General features: G+C 37.1%; 1 protein-coding gene across 1 annotated transcript in view; it reads left to right on the top strand.

Annotated features, from left to right (window-relative positions):
- LOC101435288 (solute carrier family 2, facilitated glucose transporter member 2-like) overlaps positions 1–10,229 on the top strand; it is a 64,555-nt gene extending 54,326 nt beyond the window's left edge. Inside the window, exons 8-10 of the mRNA XM_058295279.1 lie at positions 5,879–5,980; positions 6,643–6,846; positions 6,931–10,229. Of these exons, the coding sequence (XP_058151262.1) occupies positions 5,879–5,980; positions 6,643–6,846; positions 6,931–7,131 (507 nt within the window). The 3' untranslated portion in view covers positions 7,132–10,229. The remainder of the gene's footprint in view (positions 1–5,878; positions 5,981–6,642; positions 6,847–6,930) is intronic.
- The last annotated feature ends 4,476 nt before the right edge of the window (positions 10,230–14,705 follow it).

Raw genomic sequence — 14,705 nt, 5'->3', positions numbered from 1 at the left:
GTAAATTGTAATCCATGCTGTGTGTCAGTGCTCCAAAATATGTTCATCAATTGCAATGAATATACCACACTAATGAAAGAAGTTGTTAATGTGGGGAAAAGTAGGAGGTGTGAGGAGTGGGGCATATGGGAATCCTTTGTATTTTTTTATGTAATCTAAATATGTTTTAAAAGTAAATGAAAAATATTTAAAAAAAAGAATCCATAAGAAAGTTCCTAGAACTAATAAATGATTTCAGCTCAGTTGCAGGATACAAGATAAACTAACAGATGTCAGTTCAATTTCTATACACCAGTAATGAACAATCTGAAAAGGAGATAAGAAAACAATTTCATTTACAACATAAGAGAATATCCCAGAATAAATTTAACCGAGGAAGTAAATGACTTATGCACTGATGCCTATAAACCATTCTTGAAAGAAACTGAAGAAGACCTGAATAAATGGAAAGTCATCCCACGTTCATGCATTGGAAGATCTAATATGGTTAAGATGCCAATACTACCTAAAGCAATCTGCAATCTACGAATCCAATGCAAACCCTATGAAAACTCCAGCAGCCCCTTCCTCCCCTGCCCCCTTTTTTTGTAGAATCGGAAAACCTGGTCCTCAAATTCAAATGGAATTGCAAAGGCTCTGCATAGACAAAAGAAACTTGAAAAAGAACAAATTGGAGGACTTGTGATTTCAAAACTTACTACAAAGCTACAGAAAGTAAAATAGTGTGGTTCTGTAATAAAATAGATATTACACTGATGAAATAGAATCAAGACTCCAGAAATAAATACACACATCTATGGCTATTTGACTTTCAACAGGATGCCAAGTCCATTCAATGAGCAAAAGAATAGTCTCTACAATAAATGGTGCTGGGACAACTGAAAATCCAGAGGCAAAAAAAAAAAAAAAAAAAAAAGAATGTGGACCCATATCTCTCAACACATAGAAAAATTAATTCTAAGTGTATCAACAACCTAAATATAAAAGCTAATACTATAAATCTCTTACAGAAAAACAGGGAAATACCTTCAGGACCTTATAGTAGGCAATAAATATTTTGATTTTATGCCAAAAACATAGGGAACATAGAAAAAATAGATAAAATGGACTTCATCAAAATTAAAAAATTTGTGCATCAAGGACATTATCAAGAAAGTAAACAGACAACCTACAGAATGGGTGAAACTATTTGGAAACCTTATATCTGATTAAGGTTTAATATCCAGAATATACAAAGAACTACAACTCAACAACAAAAAGACAATTCAATTTTTGAAAAGATTAAAGATTTAGATAGACATTTCTCCAAAAAAGATGTTAAAATGGCCAATAAGTATATGAAAACATGATCAACATCATTAGCCATTAAAGAAAACACCTACCAGAATGGCCTTTAATAAAAAGATAGAGAACTACAAGTGTTGGAAAGAATGTGAAGAGATAGGAACCCTTTTTAACGATGATGGGAATGCAGAATGGTACAGCCACTGTGCACGATGGTTTAGCAGTTCCTAAAGTAGTTGAATATAGACAAGCCACATGACCTTGCAATACCACTACCGGGTATTTTATCAGAAGAACTGAAAGTAGTAACGTGAACAGACATCTATACTCCAATGTTCACAGCAGTATTATTTATAATTACCCAAAGTTGAAAACAATTCAGGTGCCCATCAATTAATGAATGGAGAAACAAACTCTGATATATTCAAATAATGGAATATTATGCAACTGTAAATCATAAATCATTTGAATACATGCATGAACCTGGAAGACATTATGTTGAGGAAGCATGCCTGACAGAAAAGGACAAATATTGTATCATTGCATTATTATGAAGCAAATAATTTGTGTAACATATGTATGATTCAAAATATTTATACGTATCCAGTACCTTTAATTGAGAAATGTATGTTTTCATTCAACTGTGTTTTCTTATTTTTAATATTGCTTATATTTTTAATTATTAAGTGTACAAAATAAAGCCAAAAACAAAAAATAAACCAATAAAAAAAAAGAAATACACATTTTAAAACTACAATGAGATAACATTCATGCCAACTAGTATGGCTATTGTTTTTTAAAAAAATTTAAAATAAGTTTTGTTGAGGATTCAGAGATATAGGAACCCTCAAACATGTTAATCTCAATGTAAAATGGTAGCCACTATGGAAAACATTTTGGTGGTTCCTCAGAAAGTTAAATACAGAAGTGCCATGTGACCTGCAATCCTACTCCTAGGTACTACCCAAAAGAATTGAAGCAGGGACTTGGAAATTCAGGAAAAGAGAAAGACTTGGAAAGATAATGAACATCAATGTTTATTTCAGCATTATTCACAATAGCCAAAAGGTGGAAGCAGCCCTAGTGTTTAACAACAGGTGAATGGACAATGGACAATGGTGTTTTTCCTTCTCTGCACAGAAGTGTTTTTTTGTCTTTATTATTTTTTTTAATGTTACATTAAAATAATAAGAGGTCCCCATAAACCCACCACTCCTCACACCCCACTCCTTCCATTGCAACAACCTCTTTCTTTATCATGGGACAGTTATTGCATTTGGTGAATACATTTTTGAGCACTGCTGCACCACACGAATAATGGTTTACATTATAGTTTACACTTTCCCCCGGCCACCCAGTGGGCCATGGCAGGACATACAATGTCCAGCAACTGTCCCTGCAGTACAACTCAGGACAACTCCAAGTCCTGAAAATGCCCCCATATCATATCACTTCTTCCCTCTCCCTAACCTCAGCAGCTACTGTGGCCACTTTCTTCACATCAATGCTACATTTTCTTCCATTACTAATCACAATAGTTCCTTAATAGACTATCAATAAGTCCACTCTAATCCATACTTTATTCCTTCATTCTGTGGATCCTGGGATGGTTATGCCCACTCCACCTCTATATCAAGAGGGGGCTGAGATTCCACAGGGATGATGGATGTAATTCTCCTGCTTGCAGTTGTAGGCACTCTTGGCTCCCTGGTATGGTGGTTGACCTTCTTTACCTCCCTTTTAGCTAGCTGGGGTAAGTTCAATAAACCAGAGGGTAGGAATTGCAAGTCTGTTGAGGCTCAGGGCCTAAGCAGGCATTCAACTACTTTGCTACACCTGTTCCCCAATTAGAATAAGTTTTTTCGTTTGTTTGTTTGTTTTTAGAAGGTACTGGAGATTGAACCCGAGACCTCATACAGGGTAAGCAGGCACTCAACCACTTGAGCTACATCATCTCCTCTCTGCACAGACTTTTAACCACCTTTAGGGTGGCCAGTAAATTACATCCTGGTTTCCTAGTCAAAAAGCAGGTTTGTCTAACCAAATTAAACAGAGCTGGACCTTAGAAAGAGAAGGATAAACAGATAACAACAGAATCCCAGTGGTTCTGCAGATATTCCTTTAGAGACAATTTCTTTTCAAGCCAAAAGGCTACTCTAAATGCATGAAGGCTTGTTATTTGGGATACAATTCAAGGGACTATTTGTATCCTTTTGCCTCCTGGGATAATAGTTTTTACAAATTCTGCCATCTATGCAACATATTTTTCTGATAGGCAGATTGTAATTACAGTACTTTTTTTGTAATAGGATTTGATATATAAAGCATCAAGATTGGAAAACCCAATATTTGAAAACAACTGCAGGGGACACCTGCAGAATTTTCTTTTTGCCTCCCTCCCCCTACTCTACCTGTGTATGGAGGAGGAGTTATTTTATTTAAAACAGTGTTTTGATTATTTTAAATATATGTTTTAAGAGTACATCCTTTTTCTTCTGTGACAACTTTCAAGCAGGGGGTGAAGTAACTTTTAAAAAAATCAGCCGTAGTCAATTCTCTAACTTTTCAGGACTACAAATAACACTTGTGGCTTTTCTCTTTCTTTTTTATTAGAGAAGTTGTTTTACATAAAAATCATGCAGAATGTACAGAGTCCCCTCCCCATATCCCTCCCTCACATACACAACTTTCCCTATTACCAGGATTTTGCCTTAGTGTATTACCTTTGTTAAAATAAATGAAATAATATAGTTATATTAGTAAATATAGCCCATAGTTTATATTAGTATTGTATATTCTTTGTGTTTAACAGTTCTGTGGTTTTAAAAATTTTTATTCTTTTAACATAAAATTACATTTGATTTTGAACAGTTGCTTTAAAGTTCAAAACATGCAAGGACAGTCCTTCATTTACCCTGTCACCTTCTTCGAAGTTAAACAACATTAAGAAATTCTGAATATCCTTCTTAATAAATGTATGCAAATAGAAATAAATCTTGATAATATATTGATATTTCACCAATCCGGAAGGAACAAACTAAATGAAAATTCAGGAAAAGAGAAAGACTTGCCTAATTCCATGCTGAATTATGGTCTCCATTCTATATTTTCTTCCAATTAATGGGTCTGTAGAAGAGATCCTGTAATCTTCAGAGAAAAAACATGGAAAGAAATATGAAGAAAACTGTATGCAAGATAGACCTGGGGGAGAAGCAGTATCCACCAAAGTCTATCTTGTCACCCAGAATCCAGGTTACACATACTCTCTGGGGCAAAGATTAGGGTTATGGTTGGGCAGACAACTCTAGACACTGACAAGCAACAAATCTCACCCCCACCCTACAATGCTGATCTCGCCTGCTTGAAGGAGAGACTCCAACTCAATTTTCAAGTCATGTAGTTTTAGAGTTTATTATGGAAATAAAACTCTTCCCAATGAACAATGAATAGCAAGTAATTTTTCAGAAACTGAAGAAATTGATACATACTAAAAGCTCTTGATCCTGAAGAAATATTTCTGTTTTCTTGGCAGCTTGACAGAGTCATCAAGTCAACATTGAAAGTCACAATGTACAGAGATATTTTAATGTATAATTTGTTTTTTCCCACTTCTTTCTCAACAATGAAATGTTGGTATTTGTTTCTCATGGATTCTGAAGTATGAATGTACCTCTGAGATGAAAGGCGCTTTCACTGTAGGTGAAAATAAATGTTTCCCAGATATTTTTCAGAGCCAAAGCTCAAAATGCTATGGGTATCATTGCTATACTGATAGATGGATGCAGCTAGTCAATTTACTCTGCAAAGTGAGAAACTGTCACAGGTAATCCTTTTTGTGACTCACCAACCCTGAGCAAGCAAGAGATCTGTCAACAAACTCTGGTCTCAGCTAAGTGTAAATTTTATCCATTAATGTAAAGGTCCAGAGACCCAAACGAATCAATGACATAGCCCCTGAAATAGGATAAGAAAGTCTTTAATCCTTTGCTAAAGGCTCTCTATTCAAACTAATAGTTCACATCCAGCAACAGGTACATTTAGCCACACCATTAAAGCACAAACCTGAGGATTGTGGTAAAAGGATTAAATTAAGCATGATGGCAGGGGAATGGTCTTGAATTGACTTTGTTAGTAGTCAGAATATTGGATGGAAACAGCTAATAACTAATTGTATTGTTTCAGGTTTCTGTAGTTAATTATAACAGGATAATTATCAGAAGAGAAATTTATGACATTTTTATGCTGAACCTTCACATTTTAAATGTACAGGAAATCTATTGGGAGTGACCCAAGATGTATAGCATCTGAACTTTGTAACCAAGGTGATAACGCTAGAGTGGCAGTACAGCTACGGTTCTATCTCTAGAAAAGCCTAATCCAACCAATGTGGCTCAGCTAAGCAGATATTTGTTGATTACCTCTGTTTATGGAGAACTCTGGGAAAGAGTCACTAACCTTCCTTAGATCTCTCTCTGTGAAAAGAAATCATAGAACTGATTCCTTCCAGGTTCTTTGGAAGAAAAGAACTATTTAAGTCTAAAGTCAGTATTTGGTGACGTATAAAACTAAGAAAATATTTTTTTAACGTCCCTAGGTATTCCTTTTGGAGAAGGCAGGGAGACGTTTTCTGTTTCTAATTGGAATGAGTGGGATGTTTTTCTGTGCTATCTTCATGTCACTGGGACTTGTGCTACTGGTAAGTTTGGTATTTGCACTGAGTTTTTGGTGACCAGATGACAGCACCTCTGTCAAGGTTAAAGTACTTGGTATGTCAAAAGTATTTGAAATTGACTTATGAAATGAAGTCAGAGAACTGGCATATCACACAAAGGAGCTATGTAAATTAAGGGGGGGGCAGCTTGTTTCTCAGGTTTGAAGACTGGACATCAGCACAATTTGTGCTTGTTGCCCAGAGAGGCAGTGTACAGCATGGTTAAAGCCCAGCTCTGGGGTCAGCCCCAAGCGTGTTCTAATCCCAGATCTGCCACGTGGCTGCCCGATTCACCTCAGGCGAGTACCTGAACCTCTCCTGAGCCCAGCGCCTTCCTCTGCTATTTCACAGGATGGTCATGCATCCAGTCCAGAAACCTGGTATGGGCAAGAACAAAGACCAGTGGAGTCTTGCCTCACCTTTTTCACAGGAAAATGGTTAAGCATCATATAAAGTCTCCATCCAGGGGATTTGCTCTAATGGTGCTCAAAAGATATAAGCATGACTCAGACTAGAATAATTATACTCGATTGTACATAAACACATCAGGAAGAGAGCTGGTCACCTCTAAACTTGGTGGGAGGCTAATTACCTAAAGGAAGACCCAGCCAATTATCCAAGTTCCAACTTTCTTTTTTTCTCCTCAGGATAAGTTTGCATGGATGAGCTATGTGACCATGACGGCCATCTTCCTCTTTGTCAGTTTCTTTGAAATTGGGCCAGGCCCCATCCCCTGGTTCATAGTTGCTGAGATTTTCAGTCAAGGAGCACATCCTGCTGCTTTAGCAGTAGCTGCATTCAGCAACTGGACCTGCAATTTCATCGTAGCCCTGTCTTTGCCATACATCGCAGTAAGTAGCCATATATTGTACAAATTTACTGAACATAGATAGGGTCAAACAGCTGCTGATTGAACACTGTTTTTTCTCTGTCAGGACTTCTGTGGACCTTATCTATTTCTCGTCTTTGCTGGAATGGTGCTGCTCTTTGCCTTGTTTACATTCTTTAAAGTTCCAGAAATTAAAGGAAAGTCCTTCGAAGAAATTGCAGCAGTATTCCAAAAGAATGGGAACTCTTCCCAACGGCCAAACACTGACGTAGAAATGAAATTTCTTGAAGCTACAGAGACTGTGTAAAGACTACCTGCTTTTTGACATGAACAGAAATAGGAAAGAAACCATGTGTTTTTAAAACAATGAGTCCTAGAAAATTTTATTTCTACATCTTGAAGTATTATTTTACCATTTCATATACACTTTTTTTTTTCTTTGAGGTACCTAGGACCAGGGATTGGAACTGGAACCTCATATGTGGGGAGCTGGTGCTCAACCACTGAGCCAGATCACCTCCCAGAGGTGGCTTTTCCGCTTGTTTGCTTCTTGTTCATTTTTGTTTTTTTAGGAGGCCCTAGGAACTGAACCCAGATCTTCCAATGTGGGAAGCAGGAGCTCAAGAGCATGAGCCACATCTACTTCCAATACATTTTTTATGAGAGAAGTTGTGAATTTACAAATATTTCATGCCTAATGTACAGAATTCCCATACTTCACCTCTCCACCAACATCTTGTGTTATTGTGGAACATTTGTTACAGATTATGAAAGGACATCATAAAAGATTACTAACTATGGTCTATAGCTTATATTTGGTATACATTTTCATACACCCCCTATTTTTAAAACCATCTATTAGTTTTGTATATTTGTTATAGTCTTATATTTATACTGTTATCCACAGTCCAACTTCTACTACATGGTTCACTGTGTCGTACAGTCCCATACATTGTACAATCCATCCAAAGTGTACACTCAGTGGCTTTTTCATCACAAAGTTGTGTAGTCACTGCCTCATTAAATTTTTGAATGTTTTCCTTATTCCAAAAGAAAAAATCCCATACCTGCTATTAATGACCCTTAACACTGTTCTAGTACCTTCTCACATGGATGCAAGAATATGCAAGATTGCTCTTAACTGTAGTCCATAAGTTATATTAATGGTATATTCCTTTACATCAGCATATTCTTACCACCTTGTAATAGTGACATACATTTGTTCTAGTTCATAGAACATTCTTGTGTTTGTACCATCCATCACAATCCTCATCCACCACCAGATTCACCATTAGTCCCTAGATTATTCTCTAGATTTCTTTCATTTGACATTTACCTCCCTAGACTATCCCTTTCAGCCACAATCACATTTATAAACAATCCCTGTAAGTTATACTCACTATAATGTAGTAACATTACCTCTATTGATTTCCATACTTTTACAGTCAAGCCAATTAAAACTTCTACATACATTAAACACCAGTACCACTTGTTAGCCTTCATCCTGTCTCCTAGTAACCTATACTCGAGATTTTAACGCCATGTGTTTATTATTCATATTTAGTTCATATCTTGAGACCATACAATATTTGTCCCTTTAAAACCTTCAAGGTTCATCCATGTAGTCATATGCATCCCAAGTTTATTTCTTCTTCCAGCTGAATAGTATTCCATCATATGTAAACATCATGTTTTGTTGATCTATTCATCGGTTGACAGGCATTTAACTTGTTTCCATCTTTTAGCAATTGTGAATAATGCTGCTATGAACATAGGTGCACAGATACCTGTTCACATCCTTGCTTTCAGTTCCACTGGATATATTCCTAGTAATGGGATTGATGGATCACACAGCAGTTCTATATTCAACTTCCTGAGGCACCACCAAACTGTCTTCCACAGAAGCTGCACCATTTTACAAGCCCATCAACACGGAAGGAGTGTTCCTATTTCTCTGCATCCTCTCCAGCACTTGTAGTTTTCTATTTTTTAAATAATAACCATTCTGTAAAGTGTTAAGTGATATCTCATTGTAGTTTTGGTCTGCATTTTCCTATGCACTAGTGATGTTTAGTGTCTATTCATGTGGTTTTTTTGGTCATTTGTATTTCATCTTCGGAAAAACCTCTATTCAAGTCATTTGCCCATTTGCCCATTCTTAAATTGGGTTGCTTGCCTTTTTATGGTTGAGTCCTGTGGTTTCTTTATATAACATGGAGATAAATCTTATCAGATATATGGCTTCTGAAAAATTTCTCCCATTGAAAAGGCTCTCTGTTCACCTTAACCAAGTCATTTGAAACTTCAAAGTATTTTACTTTTTGAGGAGGTCCAATATATCTATTTTTTTTCTTGGTGTTTGTGCTTTGGGTGTAAGGTCCAATAAACCACCACCAAGCGCAAGATATTGAAGATGTTTCTCTACATTTTCTTCTCAGAGTTTTATGGTTGTTGGTTTTATATTTAGGTCCTTGATCCATTTTAAAGTTAAATTTTGTATAAAGTGTAAGATAGAGGTTCTCTTTCTTTCTTTTAGATATAGCTATCCAGTTCTCCCAGAACCATTTGTTGAATAAGCTGTTCTGCCCTAGCTGGGTGGTTTGACCACCTTATCAAAGATCACTTCACCATACACAATGAGGGTCTGTTTGTGAAAAACCAGTTTGGTTCCATTGGTCTATGTGTCTGTCTTTATGCTAGTATCATGCTGTTTTTACCACTGTAGTTAGGTCATATGATTTAAAGTCCAGAAGTGAGAGTTGTATATCTTCACTCTTCATTTTTAAGATGTTTCTTGCTATTTGGGACCTCTTACCCTTCCAAATAAATTTGATAATTGTGTTTTCCATTTCTTTAAAAAATGCTAGTGGAATTTTCATTGGCATTGCATTGAATCTGTATATCAATTTGGGTAGAATTGACATGTTAATAATATTTAGTCTTCCAATCCATGAACCTGGAATGCTCTTCCATTTATTTTGTTTTTTTTTTTAAATATGTATTTTTACTGGAGAAGTTGTGAACTTACAAAACAGTTATGTACATGTATGAAATTCCCTACAACATCCCTTCACCACCACATTAGAGTATTGTGGAACATTTGTGACACATTATGACATAATATCATCACACTATTAATACTAACTATGGTATATAGCATACTTTGGGATACTTTTCCATACTTCCATATTATTAATATAGTACATCCTTGGCATTGATGTAAGAATATTACCGTATTGCTGTTAATTATAGTGCAAAGGTTACATTAATTACCTTTTCCCCCCTGCTTCTCTATATGCTTACCATCTTGCAATAGTGATGTACATTTGTTCTAGTTCACAGAACATTCTTGCATTGTACTGTTAACCACAGTCCTCATCCACCATCGAGTTCACTATGCTATACAGTCCCTATATTATTTTAAGAAATAGAATTGAGAAATTGGTCTGTAATTCTTTTTCATAATATAATATATAATATAATATAATATAAAATATAATAATATAATAATATGTTTGGCTTGGTATTTAGGGTAACACTGGCTTCCTAAAATGAGTGTGATAGTGTTCCTTCCTGTTCAATTTTTGGGAAGAGTTTGAGCAAGATTGGTATTGTATCTTCTGTATTTTTAAAAAACTTATCATTTTCAATAGGTATACACTTTATTTTTAAAATATTTTTTACACTCTTTTTATTAAAGTTAATAGATCACAAAGAATGTTACATTAAAAAACATTAAAAAAATAAGAGGTTCCCATATACTCCACTCCCCATCCCCTGACCCCATCATTTTTGTAAATGGTATTTTTTTGAAGATATATACATCACAAAAAAAAGTTACATTAAAAAATATGAGGTTTCTGTATATCCCTCCAAATCCATCTGCCATGACCATATACCCTGTGGATCTCCGTAACCTTCAGGAGAACCAGCACCTAGGATTGTATCTACTTTGGTTCTCTCTGGGTTGTATCTTCTTTAAATGATTGATGGAATTCACCTGTGAAGCCATCTGGTTCTAGGCTTTTCATTTTTAGGAAGTTTCCTTCCTTCCTTCCTTCCTTCCTTCCTTCCTTCCTTCCTTCCTTCCTTCCTTCCTTCCTTCCTTCCTTCCTTCCTTCCTTCCTTCCTTCCTCCCTCCCTCCCTCCCTCCCTCCCTCCCTCCTTCCCTTTTTTTTCCTTTTTTCTTATATAACCCACTCCCCACCCCCCACCACATCATTTTTGTAAATTATATTTTTTGAAAATATATACATCACATAAAAATTGTTACATTAAAAAATATACAAGAGAGAACTAGCAAGATGGTGGCAGAGTAAGGAGCTTCTAGAGCCAGCTCCTGCTACAGGACAGTTAGTAAACACCCAGAGCTCTCTGGAGCTAGCTGAAGCACCTGTTTGGGGGCTCCAAGAGGCCAAAAGAGCATCATGCAATATACTTGGGGGAGTGGAAGGAGGAGACTGCCCATCTGCAGAGAAGATGGCTGGTGTCCATCCTCCACTGGAGGCACAAGCCGCCTCGGGAGCTGTTCCGCAGCTCAAATTGAAAGCTTTACTTCCCCAAAATGGGGGAGGAAGAGACAGTTGGGTACCCATTTCAGCTATGATGAAGAAATTCAGTGGGCTACAGTATGATGCTGAGAACAGCTAAGGTTTGAGCCTGTTCAGGTTAGAAAGAGGCTGGGAGCCGCCATCTTAACTCCACACCTGGAATGAGGGGAAACGGGGTGGACTGAAGGTCTGAAAATCGCAGTGCTGGTGGGGACCGGCTTCTTCCCATCCAGATCACATTGCCCTCTAGCCTAGGCCCCAGTGACACCTCCAGCAGGAGAGGAAGCTTCAGGGATCTACACCAGCCTCTCCAGGAAATTACCAGTCAAGCTGCAGAGGCCAGTGATTGTCTTACTCTGGTGGCATAAGCCACCCCAGAGGCTGCTCTGTGACAGAAATTGGAAGCTCCATTTCCCAGAAACAGGGAGGAGGAGACAGTTGGCTGCCGATTTCGGCAACTGATTGGGAGATTCGGCTGGCTAAGAGACAACCATGGGAACAGCTGGGGTGTGAACCAGCCCAAGTCAGAAAGAGGCCAGTAGCCACCATTCTGATTCCGTCCCCAGCCTGAGGGGAAGCTGGACTGACAGTTTCGTTCATGTAGATCAGCCTGCAGCCTGCCTAAGCTTCAGCCCTGCCTCTGGCAGGGAGGAGGCTGAGGAGACCTGCACCAGCCTATACAATTACCTGCAGAGAACTTGGCTGGCATTGACTGAAAATCAGAAGTCTACCAGGGCAACTGTGGTCATCTTGGACCTGCACTTCATAGATTGCTGTACACACCTGCAGTTCCATCCCTAGCCCAGGTAGGGGAGAAAGGGATGTGAAGCTTCATGAGTCTCTCTGGGCAACTACAGTCTAGACCTGCATGTGGATTATTCCACATAGCTGTGACGAAGTCCCTACCCCAGGCAAAGGAGAAAGTTGGAAGAAACTTCATTGGTCCCTGGTGCAATTGAGGGCAGTTTGAGCCTCCACAGCTTACAGAACCAACTATATGCTTGGCTCCTACTGCCCAACCAGCAAGGGAGAAATGATAGGAAGCCCTAAAGTAAAGAGAAAACCACACCCAGAAAAAATACTCTAGCAAGCCAGATGCGAAGACACCAACAAAAAATTACAATCCATACCAAGAAACAGGAATTTATGGTCCAGTTAAAGGAACAAGATAAGCCTCCAGATGACATAAAGGAGTTGAGACAACTAATCATAGATGTTCAAACAAATCTCAAATTCAATGAGATGGCTAAAGAGATTAAGGATATTAAGAAGACATTGGATGAGCACAAAGAAGAATTTGAAAGCATACATAGAAAAATAGCAGATCTTATGGGAATGAAAGGTGCAATAAATGAAATTATGAAAACATTGGAATTATATAAGAGCAGATTTGAGGAGGCAGAAGAAAGGATTGCTGAGCTTGAAGAAATGGCCTCTGAAAGTGAACATACAAAAGAAGAGATGAAGAAAAGAATGGAAAAAATTGAACAAGGTATCAGGGAACTACATGACAGCAAAAGCATGCAAACATACGTATCATGGGTGTCCCAGAAGGAGAAGAGAAGGGAAAAGGGGCAGAAGGAATATTTAAAGAAATAATGGTAGAAAATTTCCCAGCCCTATTGAAGGACATAGATATTCCTGTCCAAGAAGCACAACATACTCCCATCCAAAAAAAATCCAAATAAACCAACTCCAAGACACATACTCTTCAGAATGTCAAAGGCCAAAGACAAAGAGAGAATTCTGAGAGCAGCAAGAGAAAAGCAATGCATAACATGTAAGGGATATGCAATACGATTAAGTGCTGATTTCTCACCAGAAAACATGGAGGCAAGAACACAGTGGGCTGATATATTTAAGATACTACAAGAGAAAACTTCCAGCCAAGAATCTTATATCCGGCAAGACTGTCTTTCAAAAATTATGGCTAAATTAGAATATTCACAGATAAACAGAAACTGAGAGAATTTCCAAGCAAGAGACCAGAATTTCAGGAAATACTAAAGGGTGTACTAGAGCCTGAAAATAATAGACAGGAGAGAGAGGCCTGGAAGAAAGCAAGAATCATAAAATTTCTAGAAGAAATTATTGGAAAATATCTTCAAGACCTGGTGGTAGGTGGTGGATTCTTAAAGGAGATAAGAGAAGGACTGAGTGGACTACTGATGTTTAATGTATATAAAAGTTTTAATTAGCTTTACTGTAAAATTGTGGAAATGTATACAGTGGATGGTAACATACAGTGATTAACAGCTAGTTTATAAATGGAGATGTTGCTGAAAATGGTAGTCTAGTTATGTAAATGCGAATTGACAGAATGGTTGAGTCAATGGTTGAGCACAGTAAACCAAGAGGTGGGTGAGAATTGTGGTTGATGGTAGATGCAAGTGTGTCCTTTGTGAGCTAGAACAAGTGTATATCACTACTGCAGGGTGTTGGGAATGTGGAGAAGCATGGGAAAAATACAGCTGGAGTGACCTATGAACTATGGTTAGTAGTAATAATATAATATTCTTGCATCTATGCAAAAGATGTACTGTGTTGATACTGAGGCAGTATGGGAAAATGAGGCAAATGTATGCTATAGACATGGCAATAATCAGATTTTGATATTATTTTCTGTGTAGCAAATAACACACCACATTGTGGTGTGTTGATGGAGGGGTGTTGTTTGGGAATTCTGCACATGTGCATGATTGTTTTATAAGTTTATGACTTCTGTCATAAAAAAACAGATTTAAAAAATAATAATAGAGTGGGCTGGAGGAAAAACACACCAAATGTAAGATAAGAACTATGACTAGTAGTAAGATTTTGACAGTGTTCTTTCATAGTTTGTAATGAACGTCTCATGACAATGCAAGGTGTTGGTGGAGGGTTGATGTATGGGACACCTATATGATGTTATGCATGTTTGCTTTGTGAGTTCACAACTTTTACTATACATTAATTGTTGATGTATGTATACATACATATATGTATGTATATATGATATATACATACATACATATATACATACATGTATCATTTATAAATGATGTAAAGATAATAATCGGATTGGTTAGGGGAAAATACTTTGTTTAGTAGTAATATTTTGACAATGCTTTTTAATCATTATTTAAAAAGGTTTAAAAACAATGCAGGCTATTGATGGTAGGGTGAGATGTTATATATGTTTGTTTGATGTTATATATTTGTTTTGTAAGTTCACAACTATTATACATTTATTGTTTATGTATGTTTATGTATGAGTGATATACCTCAATAAAATAAAGTTAAAAAATGTATATATACGAGGTTCTCGTATATTCCCCACCCCCCACCCCAC

This window comes from Dasypus novemcinctus, chromosome 4 (assembly GCF_030445035.2).
Source record: "Dasypus novemcinctus isolate mDasNov1 chromosome 4, mDasNov1.1.hap2, whole genome shotgun sequence".
NCBI lineage: Eukaryota > Metazoa > Chordata > Mammalia > Cingulata > Dasypodidae > Dasypus > Dasypus novemcinctus.
This window is presented reverse-complemented; position numbering and strand designations above follow the sequence as displayed.